The following is a 24,603-nucleotide window of genomic DNA, read 5'->3' on the forward strand; positions in this document are numbered from 1 at the left end:
CCTCTATTTGTACTTTGCTGGGATGACATTTTCCATTAAATACTCTGTAAATGAAAGGGGTAAGTTGTGTACTCCCTTTTTAATTAGTTTGAAGAAGCAAACAAAAGCACAACATTATCACTGCTGCAGAGCAATAGTACTTCCTGGTGTGCTGAGATGAAAAAGTTTGTTAAAATAAAAATGTGATATTGGAAAAAAATTGCAATAGTCAACGGGAAAAAATCTATTACTGAATCAGGCCAAATGATCATCATTCAGCATGCATTCACGGTTTTGAAATACTACATATAGGGTCTTATTATATTAAGAGTGATTAATTCATACTAATGATCTGGTGAAAAATGAGATGAAATAAACCACGTAAGAACACATGCTAATGTTAAATGCAAGAAAACACCAAGTAACAAAAAACTGATCACATGGCCAAGCAAAGAATGAGTATGTGGATTTCGCAAGCCTCGTTAAAACGTCACCAATAAAAACTTCAGGTCAGGAAACCAGTCACCCAAAATAAATAAAACAAACAAACAAACACTCTTTAAAGTTACCTAAAAGGCCAGTGTAAAGGATGAGGTGGGCTGTAACTGGTTCAAGGTGGAAGGCCGGGACAAGTGGATGTTCACTTCATTAAACACAGGAGAGTCTCAAAAATTAAAAATACTTGCTGTCATTAAGACTCCACTCACTTCACTGTGCACCACCCAGCGTGAACATGCTGAAATGTGGCAGAAATGCAAACAGCTTCCTCCTTAGATTTCTACACATTCATCACACACACACACGCACACGCACACACCCCTTATTTATGGACGAGAAACACTTTCGACCATGTGACTTGGCCTCTCGTAAGAACCGCCCAATTACAGTCCATATCACAATTCATACTGATTCATAACATGATTTTCTTACAAAGTATTCATTCAGCACACAAGAGCCACTGGTACTGACATGAAGGCAACTGAATCATGTGGGAAACCCATTCATTCCATGCCCCTCATTTTCATTGTTTCAGACCAAAAAAAAAAAAAAAAAAAAAAAAAAAAAAAATCAAGCAGCACACCTCACCTACCTACAGGAGTGTCACTTGACTCCGTGGTGGAGGAAAGTAAGGCTAATGTACAAAGAAAGAAAAGAGCAGAAAGTAGAAACAGACATGATAATGTAAGCAAGAATTAAAAGAAAGTCTGCATCAGTGGGAGGGAGTGTTCAAACAGCGCATGGAATCTCCTCCTCTCTAGGCTGGTCAAGCAGCTAAAAAGAGATGTCCCGGAAATATTTTGAGGGAATCTACAGCTTCTAGTAGCACAGTTGGTTTCTGAGGTGTGGCCTCTGCTTGGGCACATAGCGAAACTAGAGCAATTTAGTCGTGACTTTGAGAAGCGGCGGAGGTCATTGTAAGATGTGATGATGCTCAGAACTCCAGCTAGAAGCCATGGGAGGATGCTGATTTGCAGGGATCTTTCACACAAAAGGGTGGAGTTCTTAGTGGAACCACCTGTTGCAACAACACTTCCTTATATGACAGATGATCGGTGTGAAAAATCACTATAGTACAAACCGTAGAACCCTGAACTCCTGACAGAAAACATAAAACAATCCATCATATCTCAGCTTTTTGATGCATGTCCCTATAATCCAGTATCTGATCCACAGGGTCAAGATCGCAGGGTCACTCACACATGAAAGGGATGTTTAAAGTTCCAGCTTAGCTATTTCACTGGAAACCTCCTTGCAAACTAGAAAGTATGAAAGCCACTGATTTACCTTGAAACCTCTGGATTCTCCCTTTTCCAAACGGCATAGGCAAATTCAAGGGGATGTAGTGCTCGTGGTAACATACCACCCGCAGGAACTCAAACTTGAACTCATACAGAGTCTGGAGAAGAAAGCAGATGTTAGGAAATGTGGAAAGAACCTAAAAATGGGCTTGATGAACCTGAAAAACAACCTGTCCTTGGTATTCAGAAGCAGATGAGGTGAGATTTGAAAGATTAAACTTTGCACCCTTAGAGCTCAGAGTCCATAGACACTAAGCAGGAGCACAAAACCTCTTCGGAAAATGTTTAAGATAAATTTGGTGGAACAAATGGCAGTATGGATGACGACAAAATATGTACTACGTACCATATCAAGCATCAATATGAAGTCAAAGGGGAAGGCAGACCAAAACACAGATTGGCACCAAGTGCACAGAGGGCTTAAACATTTCCTTCATCAAGTTCACGCAAGCTTCAAAAAAAAGACACATGGCAGTCCATCCTACCTTGGAGTCTGCTGGGCCAAAGCAGTTGATGTAGTTGTTGATCTGCTTGAAGATAAAGCCTCGGTCCATGAAAGTGAAACAACGCTGTGGAAGGTAAAGTTCTTAGTACAAAAAAAACAAGTGTCCACTATTACTGAACAATGAAAATAAGGTATTGGGCTGAATTATGGAATTTCACTCTTTAACTTGATGAGATTTTGATCTGATTAACCAGGTCAGCACAGCTGAGAGCTCCAGCAGGCAGAGCCTACCTTGATGAAGACTGCCAAGCTATGATTTGCATTCCTGGCTGCATCCAGGTTCTCCTTGTACTTCTGGGTGATGTGGGGCATCAGCATGTTTACCAAGGTTTCCACTGTGTGGTGGAAGGAAGCTGAGAACCGCTGGTTCCTGGACAGCTGAGGGGGGAAAAAAGTCTGTTGGGTTACAGTTCCAGCTGTAAATTACAAGCGCTTTCAAACAGACTCTGTGGACCACCTCTGAACTAGAGGAAGTGAAGCAGTCCATGTGCATGTTCCCAGGTTCCTGCTCTTCTCTCCTTTGGATTTTCACATGTCTGTGTGTGAAAGTGAGAGTAAGGGATGGGAGGCTGCTGTGGTTTTCTAATTACACGGGTGTGTGCCAAGGCAAAATAAACACACGGTCATGCTGGCTAATTAGCACCCTTCGTGGCTGGAAATGTGGAAGTACTTTGCAATTTGTGGATTCTCCAGTGTGAGGATTATGCCGTGTGCGGTTTAACCCTCGTCAGGTCAAAAAAAAAGAAAATACTCACCCTGACTTTAAAGCTTTCAATCAGGTACTGTGCCATGGACTTCACCAGTGCTTCAAAGAAATACCACGAGTACTAAAAAATGAAATAAAATAAAAAAAAAAAAAAAAAAAAAAAACATACGGAGAGTCAGAGAAAGAAAGGAAAAATTAGGAAAGCTGGATACCTTCAGTGACACTGCAGTGATCACTGCCATTTGAGGGCACCTTGAGAAGCTTGTTGCTGGTGAGGAAGTCCGTGGAGGGTTTAAGGATCACAGTCATGGCTTTGGCCAGCTCCTCATGCACAGTCTTCATTCCGGTCTCAGAGTACAGCTCTGTCCTGAACACATACTGGAGAGAAGAAGAAAAAGGGTGTTTGTGGGTCTGCTGAAAGTCAGGATTGGCCCAGTAGAGCTCACATACTTGGGTCGTGCATTGGTGGATGGACCTCACCCTCACGTAGGAACGCAGGTAGTGGTCCAGTCCCTCCTCATGGCACTGGGCAACAATGTGGATCATGACTCTGAAAGCAGGAGTCAAAGAACAGAATCAGACAAAGGGGTCTGACAGAAGGGTGTAGGCCAAAGCTCCAGAAGAGAAACTTATCAATATAACATTAAGGTTTAAAAATGGCTAACTGCCCCCGAGGAGGAAATCTAGGGCCCACTTGCCGGGTTACATTGACTGCCACCTCTTCATGGGTGGCGCTGGTGAGCACACGGAACAGCTGGTTCAAGATGGTGGGCAAGAAGTTGATCATCACATAACCTTCCATGGCATGGAGACTCTACAGAGGGGTGGAGACAGTTTCTGAGCAGGGTATCCAGGTTGTCCCATCAATGCCCCAGCAGTACTCATGCAACAGCTAGCAAACAAACTTTTCCAGAGAGCAGAAGCCACTTGGAGGTGCATTTCTGTAGCTTGGAAAGCCTACGTGGATTGGTCGAACCGTTTTCTTTAAATATAACAGTTATGCTGCCACAATCCCTGTTTCCATGACGATGCCTTACCTTCAGATACTTGACGAGTTCTCCTCCTGGTGCCTGGGAGGCAGACTGCACCTTCTGACAGTGGTGGAAGAAGTTGTGTAGATGCTGGTCCTGAGGAACGAATGACAAACAGCGGATATGAAATTCACGTCAATGAAAATGAAATGAAAAACATTCATAAAAGAGCCATTTAAAAAGTCTGTTATATACTTGCTGTTGCTCACCTAACTTTATGTACAGCTAAAATAAAGATGTGGAAATTAATGTTAGTGAAACCAGATAACAATTGTAATTGCAGGCACTGACCTGAGTGTACACAGTGGAGACGAGGTGAGTGGACACCTTGAACAGTGGCTTGCCTCCATCAACCCATTTCACCTCTGAACCGGAATGCTGCCGTGGGCAAAGAACACGAACATCACATTTAACCAGTCATCATCAGAATCTCCCGCTGAATACCGTGTCACCAAATTAAACAACAACATGCCTCAAAACATGCACATTGCGGTCAGATGCATAAACAGACACTTCAGATGATCATAGAGAATTTTGGTGGTCTTCATAGCTCGGGTTGATGGTTGAGGTGTTCGGTTGCGTGGGGGGCGCAGTGGGCTGGACCGGGTCCTGCTCTCCAGTGGGTCTGGGGTTCAAGTCCCACTTGGGGTGCCTTGCGACGGACTGGCGTCCCGTCCTGGGTGTGTCCCCTCCCCCTCCGGCTGTACGCCCTGTGTTGCCGGGTAGGCTCCGGTTCCCCGCGACCCCGTATGGGACAAGCGGTTCTGAAAGTGTGTGTGTGTGTGTGTGTGTGTGTGTGTGTGTGTGTGTGTGTGTGTGTGTGTGTGTGTGTTCGGTTGCTTGATCTGGACCCCATCTACAAGCCAATACGATGGAAGGACCAACAAGGGCCTAATCGGTATCAAACCGGTTCGCAACCGACCAATCAGAAATCAGGAGAACCGCTCATGCTCAAGGTCACATGAAACCAACCAATTACACCCAAGCTTCAGGCAATCCCACCCATCAAACTACATATAAAGGAGGAAGCATCCAACACAAATCACACAGCTTGTGCATGGATGATGTCACCTGCTCAGCGAACAACCGAACACCTCAGACACTTCAGACCTTTTAACATGCGGGATTTTTTTGTGATTTTTCCATATGCAAATGACCTGGCAATTATTACATCCTTGTCCACATTTTGATGCAACATTAACAAACTATTCTAGTTATCCATAATGTAAGTTTGGAATTAGAAGCAGATACATACTAATTTGGCTGTGTCTGAGAAAAATGAATGAGCCCAGGGGCTAAGGAGCTCTTACTCCAAAATCCTCCCGAGCGATGGTAGTTATTACCTTGCCGATGGTGTCCTGGCACGACAGGTAGCCTGCAGGCAGGTTGGCAGCCACCTGGATCTGCTGCTCATTCATGACCACCCTGCCATCCTTCAGCAGGGGCAGCCAAGCATAGCCAACTGAGGTGGCAGGATGGGAGAGACGGCCCAGGGAAGGAAAAAACAAAAGTGTTCATCAGTCAGCTCCCAAACACTACTTGTAACAGAGGATGTCATAAGAAGGGTTGCAACAACACAACTAAATTGGCAAACAGTTTTCTGATGCTTCATTATTCCATCATATGGTGGATACTCTGTTCTCTGTTCTCCCTAGTTATAAAATGAAAGGAGACCAAAACAATCTTTAATCTGGGTGCTTGGAGCCACATCAGGATGATAGGGGTTCACCTTGGCTCTCTACTGGGTCCCTCCTTTTGGTGCTGCCCTTGCTGCTGCTGTCACAACTCACATGGTAGAAGGTGAAGAGCAGGTGGTGCTTCTCATGCAACTGAATGGGCAGCTCTATCTTAATCTGTGTGAACAGCAAACATCATCCCTCAGAAAAGGCACAAACGGTCACACCAACAGCATCAAATAAAGTGAAAATTATAAATTGGCTGGATTTTTGTTAAATTTGTAAGTAGGTGCAAAAATGATATAGGATGGGAAATTTATTTTATTGTCATGTGTTAGATTAATTAATTCATCTGACAACTTTCTTCAAAGCAACTTACAATGTTAAGCTACCTACACCTAGTTATACAGCTGGGTAATTTTACTGGAGCAATTAAAGATACCTACATTACCAGCAAGTACTACAGCTGGAGGCGAGACTCAGACTGGGAACCTTCAGATCCAAAGGCAGCAGTTATACCCGCTGTGCTATTTGCTGTGCCGTTGTTAATGGATTTATATACACTGTATGTTCTTGGGCTACTTTAATGAGCAGCACTGTGGTATCCGCACAGTGAATGTCCACAAAGCTACAGTACCAGTCAAAAGTCTGAGCTTTCCCAGGTAGACTCACTCTTCTCACTAACTCTTCTTACACACTCACACACACAGGCTGAGGCCGCTTGTCCCTGGGGGGGGGTCACGGCGAGCTGGAGCCTAACCTGGCAGCACAGGGTGTAAGGCTAGAATGGGAGAGGACACATCCAGGACGGGATGCCAGTCCATTGCAAGGCACCCCAAGCAGGACTCGAACCCCAGACCCACCAGAGAGCAGACTCTGGCCAAACCTGCTGTGCCACCGCATCCCCCCTCACATTTCTCAGTGCTATTATAAATTGCACTCACCTCATCGTAAAACTCTGGGTTGTACTGATGGTGCAGCACTGCAGCAAATGCGTTCCTCGTAAACAGGGGTCCCCCTGGCTGGCCGTAGATACACTGCAGAGACACGGAGACATGCAGCTCGTACCTCCCTGCAGTGAAAAATGAATGGCAGAAAAACAGCCAAGTACAGCACACCTCTCTGGTGCACTGGGCAAGAGCATACCTTCACGGGCTGGGCCTCCTCCTCATCTGAATCCTTGAATTCTATACAGACAGCAATATTTCTCGCCTTGGAAAAGGACAACATTGGGTTAAACTGCTGCAGTTTACAGTGACAAAAAAAGTTTAATTTTTCCCCTCTCTCCAAACTGTATGTGACTGGTGTGCTGCAAAAGTTCAATAGAGACACGCTGATGTCAGAGCACTGTTTAGTTTTGAATCTTGGTGGCACTGATAATATACATGTTCACAGTGTGTTTCTTTACAAGAAGAAATGTCTTACTCCAAAATTTTTGGGACAAAAGTGACCCCCGATAGAATACAGTCATAAATGAAATGGACCAGCTCTATAATGTTGTAATTTTGAAGATGTAGTCTTCATTGTTGGAGAAAAATAGGAAGATGGCTTTTAGTCTGCAGTTTCCATGAAGATTTCTCCAAACCTTCAGCATGTCTAAATTTACCAGAGGAAATTAATCCTTAGATCAGGTGGTGTGAGACGATGCAGGTTCAATCCCCACTCAGTCTATGTGGAGTCTGCATGGGTTTTCTATGGGTGCTGTGGTTTTCTCCCACAGTCCAAAGATATGCTGTTCAGGTTCACACAGAGAGAGTGTGTTCCACTGATGTATGGATGAGTGACCCAATGCAAGTAGTGTATCTAGCAGTGTAAGTCACCTTGGTGAATAAGGTGTGTGGGCTGATTACACTACATAGAGTTCGTTGGAAGTCGCTTTGAAGAATAGCGTCTGCTAAATAAATAAATGTAAAATATAAATCTAGCTGTACCTTGGCAAATGACTTTTGGCCATCGTACTTCAGCTGTCTGGGGTACACGTATAGGTGGTTGTTGTAGATGGTGAAAGGCTGGGAGCACTTGGCTATGCAGGGAACAAACTCCTCCACTTCAAACAGGGCGTTGGTCTTCCCATTGTTCTCAAAAGGCCTCACAGGAATGTAAGATGAGGTCACGCAGTCTACAACAGGCAGCGAAAGAGAAAAGAACAAGCCTCCCAATGAAAACAAGAGCAATCTCCCTTTGAGGAAAGACACTGTGTATTTTCGCTGCGTGTTGAATTTGGAGAACTTACTTGTCAAGTCAGGGGCAACGCTGTCGATGGTCACGTCTAGGTTTCCTAAGATTACAGGAAGCTTGGCCATCTTTTCTGGCCTGGAGGCGAGACAAAAAACAAGCAGTGGCTAATGCACTTAATTCCTATTGCCTTGGACCATTGGTACAGACATGGCCTAATGCATAAAATATAAAGTTTGAAAATATTTGTTAAGGTGCAGCAATGGCAAAAGCCTGAAGTGACATTGGAAAGAAATCCACCTGTCTAAACAAATAGTACGTTTCAACTGGCAGAGTGCTGAGTCTGGGCCAAACTAACCTCACAGAAGAGTTGCAGTGTTGATATCGTATTATAATAAATGACATCAGATAGAGTTTGGATACAATGGAAAAGGATACATAACTTTCCACCAAATCGACATGTTTACAAGATGCACTAACTTTCTGAAGTCTGCCAACAGCTTGAGCATGTCTTCATTGGACAGCCTGCTGCTGTCCTGCCTGTAGAGAGGTGAGAAACGGCCTGCTTTATCGAGTGTCCCTGATGCGTCTTTGAACAGCGGCCTGCAGAAGGAGGACAAAAATAAAAAAAAAAAAAAAGCTCATGCGGAATAAAGAATAATAAAAAACAAAGCTTTGAACGTCAATTGGCCTTGATCCTCTTTCCGCGGGCATTTCCTCAAAACAAGGTTTTTCCAGAATCCCGTTGAGCACCTCTGCTTGCTTTTCCACAGAGTTAGCATGGGCTTCCGCTGTTCAGGATTCCAGCTGAAGCTCAGCTGCAGCAGCAAACATGTCGATGTCAGATTGGAAAGACAAACACCCCACCAGGGACTCTTCCAGGCCCTCATCCATCACTAGACACAAGCATTTCAACAGCTCATTGAAGAGCACTAACAATGGGCAATCGTTGGAAAACCACCTCTTAAAAAACTCAGCCCATTAATTGCTCAGTGGAAAAACAACAATCATGCTTTCGTATGGAAGGAGCAAAGCCAGTTGAAACCTGAACAATGGTCCTACAACAGGAAATGCTGGCTAAGGTGAATACACACTACATTTCCACTATTCGTGCTTCACAGCCAAGGCTTTGATAGCAAAGTGTGAAGAGTTCATCATGATTGGCTGATGTACATGAGCTGTAAAGCCAATGAAACCTGACTAGATGTGTTCAGATGTGATCTCCCATCGTGTTATAATTACCCCCCTACAGTGTTAAGAAGTGCTGGTGCTTTGACCGTCACCTGCAGACATCAAATCTGGCCAGGGTTTCAGTACAGAATCATGCTGTCCAAGTGGAAGGACTGTTCCTACCTTGCAGCCCATGCAAAAGGCATCCTGTACTGGCCAAGTCTATTGCAAGCCTGTTTGGCATTTTTCAGAACCTTCTGTGCAATCTGAGTAGAGATGAATGGACAGAAAGAAAGAATTCACCTTAAAAAGGAAACTTGACAGTGTCTAGTTTGAGAAAATCCAGCCTTGAAGTGCTCACTAAGGCACTGCAGACTTCTCAGCCAAATGGGAAGCATTTTCATGCATCTTTTGAGCATGTCTTCATCTTTGGTTTTTCAACTTAAGTCCTATGAAACCAGGTATGTTTTGGTTTTGGCTAATATTCACTACATTTAATGCAAATGAATGGATTTGTATTACTGATAACACAAATGCACAATTAAGTCATTTTTTGTTGTGCATGGTGATACAGCCAAGAGTATCAGGACTGGGACTGTACCTTAGCAGAATCTGTATTTTTCATGTATGGCTCGGCACAGTGGGCAATCCCACCCTGTAAGACCTTCGCAATGCGGGCCACCAGGAAGATGTCCGGATGGGGGCATGTCACAGAGAAGACCCCCTGTAGGGGCACAACCATCATGACTTAGAGTCACATCCACCTTACTTTGATAAAGTCATGCTAAGATGGGATTCAAACAATTCAATTCCCTCAGAGATTAACTGGAACTTCCCTAGCAGCTTAGACTGAAGGAACTTTTAGGGTGGCCCAAGAGTACTTAACTGTTTCCCACAGATTGAACAACGATAAGACGCACAATTATCAAATGTCCCAATGGACACTTTCCAAGCAGGAAAATTAAAATTGGATGACTTTCAACCACCTTTCACAAGAATCAAGAAAGAGCAAGGATATTTCTCCATTGAGTTTTGTGACTGTCAGTTCACTACAATCGGCACACCTGTTTGGGATACATGAGAAGGTCCTCCTGCACATTGGTGATCGGTCTCCGCCCACCAAGAGGGCCATCCCCACTTCCATTCACATACTGGCTGTTTGGGTTAGATACCATCTGCCGAACTGAAGCATGGTTGAGGTCCACATGGAAATCAGCAGAGATCTTTCTGCTGTTCTGGATGTCAAAGAGTGACAGGGTAACATAGAATGGCTCCACCTGGAGGGGGTGAAATACAGACATATAATGTTGCACAAATTTAATGAAAAACAAGCAAATCTTACTGAACCAGTAAGGCATGTTGGAGCACTTAACTGCAGGAAGAAGTCTGGTCAAGGACACTTGCAACCTATAGACCCCTTGAGCGAGATACTGAACCTGGATTGCTTCAGTACAATATGAAAGTATATAAATGCTTTGAATAAACATGCTGGCTAGGACCTTTGAAGAACAATCTAGAATATGTGCATAAAGTGATGTAAAGCATTGGGCTGCAGAATAGCAGGGTTGACTTGAGGTTGAAATGAAGTTCATGTGCAGCAAATTTGCAGCTGTAACCTCAGACTCAGATCTTGACTGCTGGTATTCAGCACTACACTGGTATACAGCCTAATTTATAGGTTCAGTTCAGCAAAGGTGTGTGGGGAAGTCACACAGCAATGTACCATGTGATAGATGATCCACATTATAGGAACATGCAATGTGATAATTCCTACACAGAAAAGTAGAGTACAGAACTTTGATGGCATATTTACAGAACATCTAAGGTATAATATCTGTGCAAAATGACCGGGATATAACCCTGGAACACTGGAAGTTGTCACGATCACAGTGAATAAGAGAATTTAATAAGGGATTTCAGTGTTTACGATACAAGGAAATCATGTTTGCATGGTTTACCGACATGACATTTCTACCAAAACGAAACTGTTGCGAATGGCAGCTGGAAACATACATTATGATCATATCAAGTTACCATGACAGCTTGATCGCCCAAACACAAACACATTAATTACCAATGCAGACATCAGCGGAATCATGAAAGGTCAGAGGGATTTAAGTACGTGGAAAAGACACTTGAGGGGGGGTCTAAGGTATCACAATTAGGTTGAGGTGGAAGGCGAACTTGTAAAGAAGGACAGGTAATTGAGAATGAGAGCTCTTCCATGCCTGAGTTTGACAAGTGTTGGATATATGAGGAACAACTCACATTGGTCGTTGGTCCCATCTCATTCTCGGCTACACAGCTTTGCAGGTTGAAGGACAGGTCATTGCACTTCACCAGAACACGCTTCCCAAACTTCTCCTCAATCGGCTTGACGTCTGGCTCGATCCCTGAGAAATCAAGCTTCTGTTGAACAGACAAAAAAGGAAGGAAACATTTAAAGTTCTTCTCATGCAGGTGAGAACTGAGATCATCATCTGTTGTTCAACAGACTTTCTAAACACACACACAGCAAACAAACAGCACTGATGGCTGAAGAGGTGGTCATTATTCTTACTTGTGTATCAGGATCTAGAGTGAACAGCTTCAGTCGAACCTCATTGCGCATTCTAGATTCAACATCTCTTCCACTCTGTTGAAAAAGAGGTGAATTAACAAATCATCCCCAAACAAAATATTTCTGCAGTAAAAGAGCAAAATGCTGTAATGAGCACAATAAGTCTTCAGTTGTTTCAGCAATGTGACCTGGAATTATAGGAGCGTGCAGAGGTCACACATTCATCATAATACCGTATCTATCACATTGTCCTCCCCCTTAGTGCAACTTGCTGAGAGCAGCAGGCCAAGACAGCACCATATCCAGCAGCAGTACTCTGCAGATCACCATGCTGATCAGAAGCCTTCAACAATGCTACAGTGGCAACTGGCCCAAACCTTCCAGGGTTAACCTTTTTACTGCCAAGCTGGAGTTTTCTGGAAGAAGAATGAGTGCAAACAGTTTTTCCGTCTGAGACAAAACCTACCTGAAAGCTGTCCAGGCTTGCGGAGGAACTGTCTGCCTTTCCCAGCTCATCATCTGTGAAGGAAAGCCAGCACGCGGTTAAAGAGGGCTAACACGTTAAAATCAATCTCAATGCTAAACCACATTTTCCACAATGCTTTACCAGAACCTTCAGTCATACATTTCCTACCCAATAACAAGAAGATACACCTCCTAACAACTGATGTGTGGCCAGCTTGTACTGCTCTGAATAGCCTTATATCATAAAAGGGAGCCAAAAACACAAGAACCTCTTGCCTTAATTTAAAAAAAAAGAATCTAATGGGGGAGAATTTCCTGAAACAATATTTAATAAAGACGGTGGAATTAGAAACTGTTAACTGTAGAGATGAGCGAAGACCCTCCTGGGTGAGGGCTTGGGAAGGGTAGCAAATGCTTGGGTGGTCCATGGCTTGGGAAGGAGAGAGGGGTTTGGAGAAGAGAGTGATCCGTGCAGGCAATTGATACCCTTTACCCTTCTGAGGGATCTACAGTTGAACTTCAGCACCACTTCTGCCACAACATGTGATGTGTGCTTGCTGGCAAGATTATGACCTTACACTTATGACCTTCCAATTTGCTTTCATTTGGGTTAGATTTTCTAGATTTTCTGTTCAGAAGAAGAGAGTAGTGGGCAATTTGGGGAATTCTCTTTGGTACGCTGAGCTCCTCATGGCTTAACACCAGTACTTGTCAGCGTGGGCAATTGATATCTACACTTTATTAGAAGAAAAAAAAAAAAAACTGAAAAAAAGATTAATTAACCCACCAGCAGGATTTTAAAAACAAGACATGATATGGCAAAGATGGTATTTTCAGTTTACATAATCATAGACTTTTAACAAGATATTTACATTGTGGAAATATCACCTAGAGTTATATGTTTCAGGGCTCTCTGTCTTTGTATGAACATTTGTGAAGAAAGCTGAGGAAAACATTCACCTTAAGACAGACAGACAGACAGACAGACAGACAGACACACACACACACGAATATGCTTGTGCCCACCGTCATGCACGTCCCCATTCCTCTTCTCCTGCATGGCGAGCTCAAAGCTGCTGTGCAGGATCTTGTTGAGGGTGCCGATCCAGTCCTCCATTTCGCTCTCGCTGTCGGCTGCCAGCAGGTACATACTTTTGTCCTGCATCTTCAGCTCGAAGGCAAAGCGACGCACTTTGTTATTCTGCCAAAGAGATGAACAGCAGATTTGAAAACAAGCGTGAGGTGGCAATCGAGAGAGAAGGATTTAGTTTCCTGAAATATACTACAATTAATCTCATCAGAAAATTTATACAGAAATGGTTTTTAGAGTCAGGGTGCAGTTAGTAGTGTAGTGATTAGAGCCATCGTCTTTGGACCTTAAGGTCACAGGTTCACATCCCATCTGTGGCTGCAGTACCTTTGAGCAAGGTACTTACCCTAAACTGCTCCACTAAAGTTACTCAGCTGTATAAATAGGTAAATAGCTTTACACTGTAAATTGCTTTGGAGAAAAAACTCTCATGTAGATGAATAAACGCAATTGGAAAAGGACAGCATCCACACACAGTCCAAAACACGATACTGCCATTTGCCTTCGAACATGTGTATCATTAACATGCCAAGTCACAAGAAAGGAGTCTCCAGTGATCTCTACTACATAAATAGAACAGACAACAACTTCTGAGCACACTCATTTGTGTAAAGAGGCCCTTACCTGAGGCTAACTCAGAGCTCTTTAAAACCACTTAATCACCCCAGATGAATCGCCCTACACAGCAGACTTTTCTATTTCAGTCATACCGATCCGGGAACTAGGTGTCATGATGACTACAGTGTGTTTTCTTGAGCACCCCACCGTGAACCAACCCTCACACAAACTGGATGGTTGCAGCTTTGCCAAACTCATGAGAGTTCACCGTGATGGAAGCCACCATGCTTCAGTTACATCAATTTCTAATGAGGAGTGGGAAATCAGAAGGTACAGAAATCTCACTCTCTTTGTTGGATGCTGGAGGCATGGGAATGACCACTCTGTATACTAAAACTGCCAAAGGAGAAACCGGGCAGGAAAACACAACACAAGGGTAGTGTAACCTAAGACTGGCTACTTGGGTCACAGATTGTCCAACAGGGTCAACACAAGGCTGACAGAAGGACTTTGTAGTTGCTTCCTGTTCTGAGCAGTTGGGGCACCATGCTGTTGTATGATAATGAGTGTGACCAGCCACCAGTAGTCTCCTTGGGCTTGCTGTTGAGATCAATACATTGAATTGCACTTTCAGAGTAAGTACTATTAAGAAAGAATTTGATGATGAAACATGACTGGTCTTCAAAAAGGATTTTAAGAACATCTAATTATAGACAGATCAGCTGGGTTGTAAAAGTACTGGCAGCAGGCAGTGTTGTGGGTAGAAAAACCTGGGTTCAAAGCCTACCTCTTGCAGTAGTACCCTTGAGCAAGGCACTTATCCTGACTTACTCCAGTAAAAATGACCCAGCTGTAAAAATGGGTAAATATTTTTAAGTTGCTTACTGTACAAACCTAACATTGTAAGTTGCTTTGGAGAGAAATATCAGCTAAATAAATAATAGTGCCAATTTCCCAAAAAAACACAGTACATGAAGGCTGGTGAGGAGATGGAGGATATTTTAAAACAAGGCTTCTGAGAAGTTTTTTCCACTGCCTAAGCGTTCAAACAAGGGCCTACGTTGTGTTTCTGGACACAGCTGAGCGTGCTTATTGTCTCAGCACCTCCAGATCCACAGGGAGTGTTAGGGACCATGTAATGAGTTAATGGGTGAGGAAGCATGGTTAGGGACTGTGGTAGAGGTGTTGGAAAGATCTAGCTTCCACTTTTCCTCTCTTACAATCCTCAGAACTTCAGGGAGTAGATAAAGGCACTGCTCCCCAAAGGCAGTCCTGTTCTGTCTTCCCAAAAATAACAGGGTGGGACCAAAGAATGAGGCCAAAGCCCTTCCCAGCACCTCTGCTTCATTGCATCTGGTAGATGTTATAAACACTTAACTGAGTGAGACAAACACACGCACAGCTCAACAGCTTAACATAAAACAGCACGAAGAAACATCTCAGATAATCAGAAAATGTTTGATGAAGGCTGTAGGTCAAGTTAAGTAAATTGATTTATTGGAGGAACTAATTGTACGAGTCTTGTTCTGGTTATAATGTTAGAACGTCTCTGTTGGTGAAAGCTGAGCTATTTGTTGACCTGCCATCTTCCTCCTCAACTAGGAATGCTATGGTTGACACAGGAGTGGAATTATGGTTAGGGATAGGGGTGGAAGCACTGCTGCCCGTCATGCTGTATCAAGCCAGTGAAGCGAGTGATGATTTGTCATCCACATTTCCCATCCTTTTAGCAGTAGTCAGCAGCAGAGAATGACCTTGTGCAATATGAATGTGGGGCTCAGCCTCAAATTTAAGGCTTATAGAACTTTCAAAGCTATATTCAAAATTTTATTCAAAAGTTATTCAGTTTCACCATGAAAATCAATGAAATGTCATGATTAATCAATGTAAATATGAGCAATGTCAGAAGAAAAATGTATACTCCAATTAGTAAGATTGTAAAGTATTTATATGCCTCCTGCACACAACAATCACTGATAAAGTGTCCCAGGCAATTTAATTCTTGATTTTTTCCATATGTACTTTATGCCCCATGATACACATGTAGCAGCATCATTTTAAAAAGTGATTTTACCTGAACAACACCCATACATGAGTCCAGGAAAATTGTTCCTTTGGGCTCCTTGGAGATCTTCTCATCCTTGTAGAAGTTCAGGTTATAGGAGCCATCTCCCAGCTGGGTGAGGTGGAAGTATCTTCTCTTGAAAGACTGGGAAACGGACAGAAACAAAAACAAACAATCCAACCATTGGTCCACCTTCCTAAAATTAGGAAGGGTTGGCCTGTGGGAAGTCAACAAAAGTAGGGAAAAGAAAATCAAAGCGATTAAGTCTATAAAAAGGCTTCCTCGGTATGAGTGGCAGGATGATGAATGTTATGACTAGAGACCAGGGCTGAGAAGTCGTCACTTCCACAGGGGGTATCAAATGTGGTGAAAATTTCTTTACTCTTACAGTATAAAGACACTCCTACAGTACCTTCCATAAGCACATATGTTTGGTTGTTTCACACTCTACTTAGTATAGGTATACAATAAAAATAAGATGGTGCACACTGGTGCAGCAGGTGGTGCTGGAGCCTTACAGCAACTGGGAGTGGAGTTTCCATGTTTTGCCTGTTTTGATGTGGGTTTCCTCTGTGTGCTAAGGCTTCCTCCCACAGTCCAAAAAACATGTATTTAAGGTGGACTGATGACTCTAAATTGCTCATAGTGTGTATAGTGTGGGAGCAGGGTGTGATTGCACTCTGACTGAGTGGTGTGCTGTCTAGGGTGTACTCTGCCTTCTGCCTTATGTTTCCAAAATAGGCTCCCAACCACCGTCACCCTGCATTGAACCATCGGTTGTTCACAATATATGGGTGGATGGAAAATGACATAAATTTAATGTAAAAGCAGAGGGTTACCTTTTATTCTGGGAAATTTTTATTATATTCTATTACCACAGCGATCACAGCACTGAAGTTTCTTTGTCCTTCGACTCACTCACCCTCATTGTCACGCTGATGGCGCTATTCATGTTGCCTTTGTACAGCCAGCCATGTTTGCTGATGCCGCCCTTCTGTGAACCCAGTGAGGCTGTGTCCTGCAGGAATGGCAGTGGATGGGTCATTAGGCTTTGGGAGAACAGGGTCTAACTGTGGAAGGTGTAGAAAAGGATGATCGGGATTCCATTTTACATTTAACTCAGGCGCTCTAGTAGCGCTAACGGTGGGTGGAACTGTTCCTGCCAAACACCGACTTGTATGCAGAAGGGCCTGCTTCCACTCATCCGCTCCTGGCTGGTGGAGGCCTTTCCCTGGGGAGCAGGCTAAATTACCAGTGTTTGCTTTCACTGAACCCCTACGCTTCCCAGACAGTCAGCCACTTGCGCCAAGATCAACACCACCCCAAGATGTGCAGTTTGCACCACTGCTCAGGGGGAATTACTCACAGGTGGATTTTTGACGTTTACTGTCAGCCGGCCTGTTTGTCAGGGAATGTGATCTGTTTTTTAAGATGGTTACGGGTACTGAAGTCCTCGGCAGCAAGCACTTCAAACAGCAAACCGTGTTTTCTTGAAGCTGAACCATAAACACATTAATGATAGTCGAAACCTAGCAAAATAAACTAATTTAACCTTTTCTTAAAGTATGGGGCTATTAGAAGCCTCCTAAGAACATCAAAGGAGATGGTTGTGCCCTCTCTATGTTCTACAAGAGCTTCTCAATGGACTTCGAAAGGGACTGATGCCTCCCATTGACTTTCTGCTTGGAGTAGCATGACACACCTGAAGGAGGAGGTAGGTGTTGTTTCCTGACTGTCATCCCAACAACAGATCATCTGGCTAAGTACTCAGATGACCAAACCTTCACCTCCACCCATGTGCTTCCAGACTGCACAGTCTAGGGACCCTTAATCTGTGAATCGTAATGATGTCAAGGGTGAAGAGGTCCGCCTTTTGCATTCAGACCAGTTGACCCTGAAACTTCTATATTGTACCACCTTAGAAGGCACTTGGATGATAGCCAAACCACAGCTGCCGTCGATCACACATACACACGCTAAAATGGTCACCCAAGATGCCCACTGAAGTGAATTATATTAGCTCTTCTGGGGAAAAACTGACTAGGAGTACCAACGCCAGCAAGGTGAGTTCAGACGAGTGCCTTGGCAAGCACTGCAGTTCAGGTTATCGTGAAGCACAGTGTCTTGGCCAGTTTACCACCCACAGCAACCAATTTTTTTCCACTTCCTTCTGTGCAGTTCAGTGACTCATTTACTTCAAAGTGTTGCTTTGATCCACAGCCACACCGATTAAATGATCTGGCACCTTGGCTTAATTGGAGAGTAAAATAAGTTCTCTGTCTGGAGTAATTACTGTAATGGGTCATGTTTGCAGAGAGCAAGTCTTTGGAAAGTCCCCGTTGCGGGAAGAACCATTCCAGGAGAACAGCAGACACCACTGCCAGGCACCACCATTTCCTGTAAGGTGGTCTGAGCCGTTGCAAGAGAGTGGCAACTAATTACTGATTCACTGCTTGCTTATTCAGAACATGAACATGCTTCTAAAGGAGGAAAAGGACACTTTGGGGAAGTGTGAGAGGCAGGATCAGAAAAGGCTACAGATTTGTTGAAGCTCAAAGATCTACTCAGTTACATAATGTGTGTGAGACGATAGAAGGATTATGAGAGGCGACCTCTAAATACATCTTTTATCATCATCACATGAGAAACTTTACACTTATAATCTTACAAGTTATACTCAGTATAGTCAGTTTCCATCACTTTCCATTCAGTTCAGATACTAATCTGTTCTTGTGCAGAGCACTTTCCCAAAGAAATGGTCCAGCAAGATTTAGAAGCATGCCTATATCATTTTGGATCAAAGTAGTCTTTTTTTTTTTTTTTTTTTTTTTTTTATCTATACATTGAATATTTTCACTAAATAAAAATTAAACATTTTGATGAAACATTTCATGTAAAGAATTAAAAAAAAAAAAAAAAAAAAAAAATACAAAAAACATTTAAATGATCCATTCAATGCTTTGATTATTTGTGCAGGGAGACATAAGCCTTTGTGTCCAGATGTCTTGTGCACAACCTCATCCTTCAGTACACACTCTGGATGGAGGGGATTCAGTCTGACATCATGCACTGTCCACCATTCCCTTTCCAAAAACATCCCAAAGGACTTGTCTGTGCCCTTGGTGGGTGTGGGTGTGTGTGTGTGTGTGTGTGTGTGTGTGTGTGTGTGTGTGTGTGTGTGTGTGTGTGTGGGGGGGGGGGGGGGGGGAAATTATGAGGGCTCTAAGGGAGGATGAGCATGTGGGAGATGAGCTCCTTGTTCACCTCATCTTTGTCGGCATCCTCGTCCACCTCGAACACGTGAACAGGCAGCTTGTCCGGCCTGGACACCTTGCTGGAAAACAAAGAACCCAGCAATTGGTTTAGAAATGATGATATTTTCAATTCAGGAAAACAAATGTTCAGATCTGAAAATGGAATACACTTAAAATTTTGATTTCTTTCAGTCATGACCTGGATTTACATTTATTTGACACTTTTCTCCAAAGGAATTTTAACATACCTACAACTATTTACCCAGTTATACAGCTAGGCTGTTCTTAGAAGATCAATTCAAGGTATCTTGCTCAAGGACACTACAGTAGGTGAGACTCAAACCAGCAATCTTGAGACCCAAAGGCAGCAGTTGTAACCACTACACTATCAGCTGCCCCGCTTGTTAGAAAAATGTTTTAATCTGAGTCAGACACTAATAGATGTATTCTATAGCCAGCAACTGGCACTCTTTCTACTCGCACTTGTAGGGCTCCAGGCACTTACCTTAATTTCCTCATTATACTGGACTTTTTACTACTACTGTACCCTACTTTGTGCAATATCACACCCATGTGCAGTATGTTTCTTTATATCTTTTGTGCAACATGTGCAATACTTTTTTTTATATCTTGTGAGCAACATCATACTACATATGTGCAATATGTAGTAGACTGTACTACTACAGTCACTTCAAGTATTTTCCCCTACTTTGTGCAAAATCATACCCATATGCAATATGTTCTTTAGCCAACTGACAATCACTGCACTATGTCACTTTATGTTACAGGCCAATGCGTACTGTTTTCTATGCTTGGTCATTTAGTTGTGTTGTTTGCACGGTATTGTGTTTCTGCCATTTGTTGTGATCTGTCTGCATTGTGCTGTGTTTTTGTCTGTTGCATTGCTAATTGTCATGTGCGATCTGTAATCATGTTTGTATTAGTCTATGTCTAGTCCAATATGTGTGTATGTAGCCTGTATGTGTGAATGTGCACTGTAGGTTTGCTCTAAACTGGAAACAAATTCCTTGTATGCTCAGGTATACTTGGCCAATAAAGCTGATTCTGATTATTAATCTTTCCCACACTGGAGCAGGCAGCGTAGTTTCCAACTAGGGGACCTGGGTTCAAATCCTCATCCCTGCTGTAGTATCTCTGATCAAAGCACAGGTCTTACTCTGAATTGGTCCAATAAAGATTACCCAGCTGTATAAACAGGTAAATTATTCAAGAAGCTTGATGAAGTAATTCATAATATTTCACTTATACTTTAGTGAATTCAATGCATACTGCTTGGTCCTTAACCAACCCGCTTTGGCAAATGTATGATACACCTGCGTGCCATACTTTTTGAGGAGAGCTCATCATCGATGTAATGCTCCTGTTTAGAATACGTACAATAATTTTAAAAGACCCATTTCATCCGTTTCACTGCCCATCTGTGTGCCCCGTTCATACTTCTACCAGATGTCAGTTAACTTTCAGCCTTAATGGCTCTTTTCCTCTATTCTCCTTCAGTAAAATACAAATATTTCCCTCATTGTCATCCGCTCCTGGGCAAGAACAAAACATCCGCAGGTTAAACAAAAGAGGAGACAAAAGGCGTTGGAAAGGCCCGAACACATGAGGACAGCTCTCTCTCCGGGGAGAAGCGGAGAGCACGTCGAGGGCAGGCTTGAAGGTCAGCCGGTTCGCTCATGCATCCAAACGCGGAACATTTGCAAGTCCCACCTTTCTCTTCCATTCTGATGACAGACATCCAGAGCAGAGGGTTGTGGGAGTTTTCCCAAACCCAAGGCAACTGAGTGTGCTCAGTCATCGGCAGCCGAGGAGGAAAGACGGCATTGTTGTACTGGTACATGACAGGAAGTGCAGCACTTCCTAGCTCCCAGCTTCCCCAGCAAGCATGCAGACAGACAGTTGTACAGTTCTTGGAGAATAGCACCACGGGGGTGTGTGTATGTGTGAGGTGTTATATCCGAGACCTCTGTGCATGGCACCTGAGTGTGAGCCTGGGGTAGAAAAATTCTTTTGCTGCTCCACCGCCCCCAATAAACGACACACCTACGTTACTGCCAATACTACAAAGACAAATGGCTTACTTTGGAAGTTGGCGGAAGTCTCCGGAATAATCCTCATACTTGTAGTTAACAACGTTCCAGTCAGAATTGTAGGTCCTGATGCACTGTGGGAGGAAAACAGGAGGGAATGAATAAAAAAAATCTACATCTAAGGGTTACTCAAACAAACACACACACACACACACACACACACACACACACACACAACCTCCCAAGCTGCTCTGGTTTATCTTTACTAAAATCAAGCCGGTTAACAGTCAGCATTTTAACTGCATGGTGGTTTTTGGAACTGCCTTTATTTATATTTGAATTAATGAAAATAAGCTCAGCGCATGACACTAAAAAGTACGTATTTTGACAGGCATAAACCAGTGGGTTCCCATGCGAGTCCGGAAAATACGCGCTTTGGCAGTCATCCCTCCAATCCCTCTGCAGCAAATGAAGTGCAGCTGTCAGTCCTTGTTCAGATGGGCTGTAGATCACTAAGGGTTGTCAGGACTGAGAAACCCAAACTTTCAGCAGTCCCCCATAATTGCCTCTGATAATTCAATCCGCCTTCGGGTCCAGAAGGCGCCGCATACAGGAAGAGGAAGAAGGACCGGGGCAAGTGCTTGTCTCCAGCAGATGAGCCTTGATGACTGTGTCTGAAGAGCTTCAAGTCCTCTAAACTACAGTTGCACTGCCTCCATCAGCTCACTTGGGAAGCATCAACTCACTCGAATAAACTGTGAAAACTGAACCACATTCAGCATAGTAGCAAAGGTGAGTCTTAAAATTAGCACGTCTTTTTCAGATTTTCATATTTCCTCTCCGTCATCAACCATTACTGCATCATAGTAATGTGTCACACTTTTCCATGTACCTGTCCCCCATTCTCAGCATCTTTAAGATACCGGAACAGGAACTAAGTTAACAGGAACTAAAATCCATCACAGAAACCCTGAAAGAACGAATAATTATATTTTATAATAATGATGAACTGTAGGAGATATTGGCGCAGTGCAATTTATGATGCATTTCCATATTAAATCCAAATTTGGCAGCAAGCAGAAAGCAGTCATAGAACCTTTACAAGAAGACCAGTATAAACTTTTACCATAATCACTTACACCCAATTGCTCTTTCATATTTACATTTACATCTATTCACATACATTCACTGTGACATGTCAAGTTCCTTCCAATCAAGTGATTTGGAATAACAAAGGGCAATAAGCACAAGTACTCGCATGTGGCAAAGTGCTTTTTTCATCATCCCAGTAATCGGCGCTGAGCAGCCCATAATTTAATAGGAAAACTCTCCAACTAGGACACAAAAAATCTCTACAGCCATGTATGAGCAAATCAAATATTTAAACTGATTTGCAAAAGATGATTAGTGCAAGGCCCTTATCCCTGCAGCATGTGCATTTGGTTTGAAGCAAAGTGTCCCAGATGTACAGCGCAGCGGAGGATGAGCAGTTACAGGAACCATGTAACACTCACAGTTTGTTCACTAATGTTTAGTTTGGGAAGCCAAGCCGACTTCCTAGAAAGAATGTTATACACCAGACAAAAGGGGCATTCAGAGCTCATGCAGGACTCAGACGGCGAAGAGACGTGCTACGCACTCATATTCATGACCCTTCACCCATGGCTAACTGTAATGCTCTGTCATTCATTGGGATGAGTATGAACATTTTTCTTCTACCATTCATTCTTGAAATCTGCTTATTGTAATGGGAATGTCAAAGGTATTTTTAAATAAACTGCAATGAGAAAGAAAATGAGGATTCTGGGAGATCAGTCTGGGCGGTAATTCTTATAAAAAAAAACCCAGAGGGACTGTGTATTGGATGGTCATGTGCAGCTGTTGTTGATGATGTCATTCTGCACTTGATTGTGAGCAGTATCATCTTACTATGCCAGCCAAATCTCAGGGATAAAGTGAAAGTGGGATATGGGGGTGAGAGGTTACGACAGTCTACAGTACCAGAAGTAAAGGCCTATAGGTTGTGAATGAATGAACTCCAAGAGGATATCTATGGACAAGGTCAGTAGAGTCAGTCTGCTGATGACCAATGGAATGCAAACTGTTAAGGTCTTATATCAGAAGTGCTGCAAGAGGCTACCTTACATCCAAGCTCTTATATGAACATATGGTTTTCATTAAGATATGGCAAAAAATAATGCTAGAAATGCAGTGGTGGGAGCTTAGCACACACTGCACTAGTAGAGCAGAACACACCCAAACTGGCTGTGAGCCAGTCCCCAACATCCCACAACCACAAAGCCTCGGAATCAGACATGTCAATCCCGGAGACACATGTGCAATAACAACACCGACCTCTTGCTTTACTCATGCTGTCAGCTAACTGCTCTGTGTGAAACACCCGCGACTAATAGCTTTGCGGTTACCGTGCTGCAGACGTTACACTATCGACAGTGGGAGGGGGCCACGGCTTGCTCCAAAGCCCAACCAGCTGAGCTGCCAGAGGTGCTTTGAACATCAGACTACATGCTGGTTCAGACTGGAATTTAACTACAAATCAGGTGACCAAGGACTAGATGAATCTCCAGCTCAGTGCTCAGGCCATAGATTCCAGCCGCTGTCTCCAAAAGAAATCAATCTCTCTCGCACACTCACACACCGCTTGTCCCAGGCAGGGTCACGGCGAGCTGGAGCCTAACCTGGCAACACTGTGCAAGGCTGAAGGGAAGTGGGGGGCACACCCTGGATGCAACACCAGTCTGCCACAAGGCAGCCCAAGCAGGACTCGAACCTCAGACTCACCACAGAGCAGGCCCCGGCCAAACCTGCTGCACCACCACGCTCCACCCCAGATGTGATATCCTCTGAGTAAAATGGAAATACTTGTCCTACCAAAGAGCATTTACTTGTGGCTTCAAAGTCCTTCAGCTGAATTTCCATAAATTCATCAGAAGTGATGTCATGGCTGAAACTAAACCCAGATTGACTGGTTCTATACCATGATTTTTTTTTTTTTTTAGCCTCAAAAGGCTCCCGTTTGACTAACGGCATCAAAGCCGAGCTACACCAAAGGTAACTTCTGCAAAATGACACATATTATGATAACAATTTCAGAAATTGCACAATGAACAAAGAAATAAAGCCGAAATAATGTCCACCGATTGCTCTTTTCTCTTCTCTTAGGTCACGCACATATCTCCAGGTATCCATTCTGATCCAAGTCTCACGGAATCTTGCAACCATCAAAAGTAAGAACAATTTGACACTGGGGGGGATATCAGCATAATAACCAAACATGCATATTCATTTAATGTTCCAAACACGATGCATATTGTACCTTTTTAATCAAACTGAGGTTTGTACTGGTCCAGTAAATCAGGTGTATCTCATACTTTACCTCTTGGACAAATAGACTTTGAGCTTCTTTCTCTGCGTTCTCAGGTACTGTGGAGTACAATGTCCTTCCTTGGCGTCGAAGTGTTGATATCTGTAGAAGAAATCAGATAGAAATCAGCGTCG

General features: G+C 43.4%; 1 protein-coding gene across 18 annotated transcripts in view; it reads right to left on the minus strand.

The window, feature by feature from the left end:
* LOC108942731 (dedicator of cytokinesis protein 9-like) overlaps positions 1-24,603 on the minus strand; it is an 86,188-nt gene that overhangs the window by 19,210 nt on the left and 42,375 nt on the right. For 9 of the 18 annotated variants that reach the window (XM_018766231.2, XM_018724867.2, XM_018766266.2 and 6 more), the window contains exons 3-31: positions 24,482-24,571; positions 21,136-21,218; positions 19,044-19,113; positions 16,702-16,797; positions 15,789-15,923; positions 13,093-13,267; positions 12,068-12,120; positions 11,602-11,676; positions 11,310-11,450; positions 10,106-10,318; positions 9,643-9,765; positions 9,225-9,307; positions 8,352-8,474; positions 7,930-8,009; positions 7,628-7,815; positions 6,843-6,908; positions 6,641-6,733; positions 5,750-5,873; positions 5,364-5,482; positions 4,312-4,398; positions 4,027-4,116; positions 3,688-3,803; positions 3,470-3,539; positions 3,242-3,367; positions 3,039-3,110; positions 2,515-2,661; positions 2,264-2,347; positions 1,765-1,876; positions 1,070-1,111 (exon numbers count right to left, since the gene is read on the minus strand). In XM_018766231.2, coding sequence (XP_018621747.1) covers positions 1,070-1,111; positions 1,765-1,876; positions 2,264-2,347; positions 2,515-2,661; positions 3,039-3,110; positions 3,242-3,367; positions 3,470-3,539; positions 3,688-3,803; positions 4,027-4,116; positions 4,312-4,398; positions 5,364-5,482; positions 5,750-5,873; positions 6,641-6,733; positions 6,843-6,908; positions 7,628-7,815; positions 7,930-8,009; positions 8,352-8,474; positions 9,225-9,307; positions 9,643-9,765; positions 10,106-10,318; positions 11,310-11,450; positions 11,602-11,676; positions 12,068-12,120; positions 13,093-13,267; positions 15,789-15,923; positions 16,702-16,797; positions 19,044-19,113; positions 21,136-21,218; positions 24,482-24,571 — 3,076 coding nt within the window. The remainder of the gene's footprint in view (positions 1-1,069; positions 1,112-1,764; positions 1,877-2,263; positions 2,348-2,514; positions 2,662-3,038; positions 3,111-3,241; positions 3,368-3,469; positions 3,540-3,687; positions 3,804-4,026; positions 4,117-4,311; positions 4,399-5,363; positions 5,483-5,749; positions 5,874-6,640; positions 6,734-6,842; positions 6,909-7,627; positions 7,816-7,929; positions 8,010-8,351; positions 8,475-9,224; positions 9,308-9,642; positions 9,766-10,105; positions 10,319-11,309; positions 11,451-11,601; positions 11,677-12,067; positions 12,121-13,092; positions 13,268-15,788; positions 15,924-16,701; positions 16,798-19,043; positions 19,114-21,135; positions 21,219-24,481; positions 24,572-24,603) is intronic. The other 9 variants (XM_029257813.1, XM_018724916.2, XM_018724905.2 and 6 more) reach the window with 1 other exon arrangement.

This window comes from Scleropages formosus, chromosome 14 (genome assembly GCF_900964775.1).
Source record: "Scleropages formosus chromosome 14, fSclFor1.1, whole genome shotgun sequence".
Taxonomy (NCBI): domain Eukaryota; kingdom Metazoa; phylum Chordata; class Actinopteri; order Osteoglossiformes; family Osteoglossidae; genus Scleropages; species Scleropages formosus.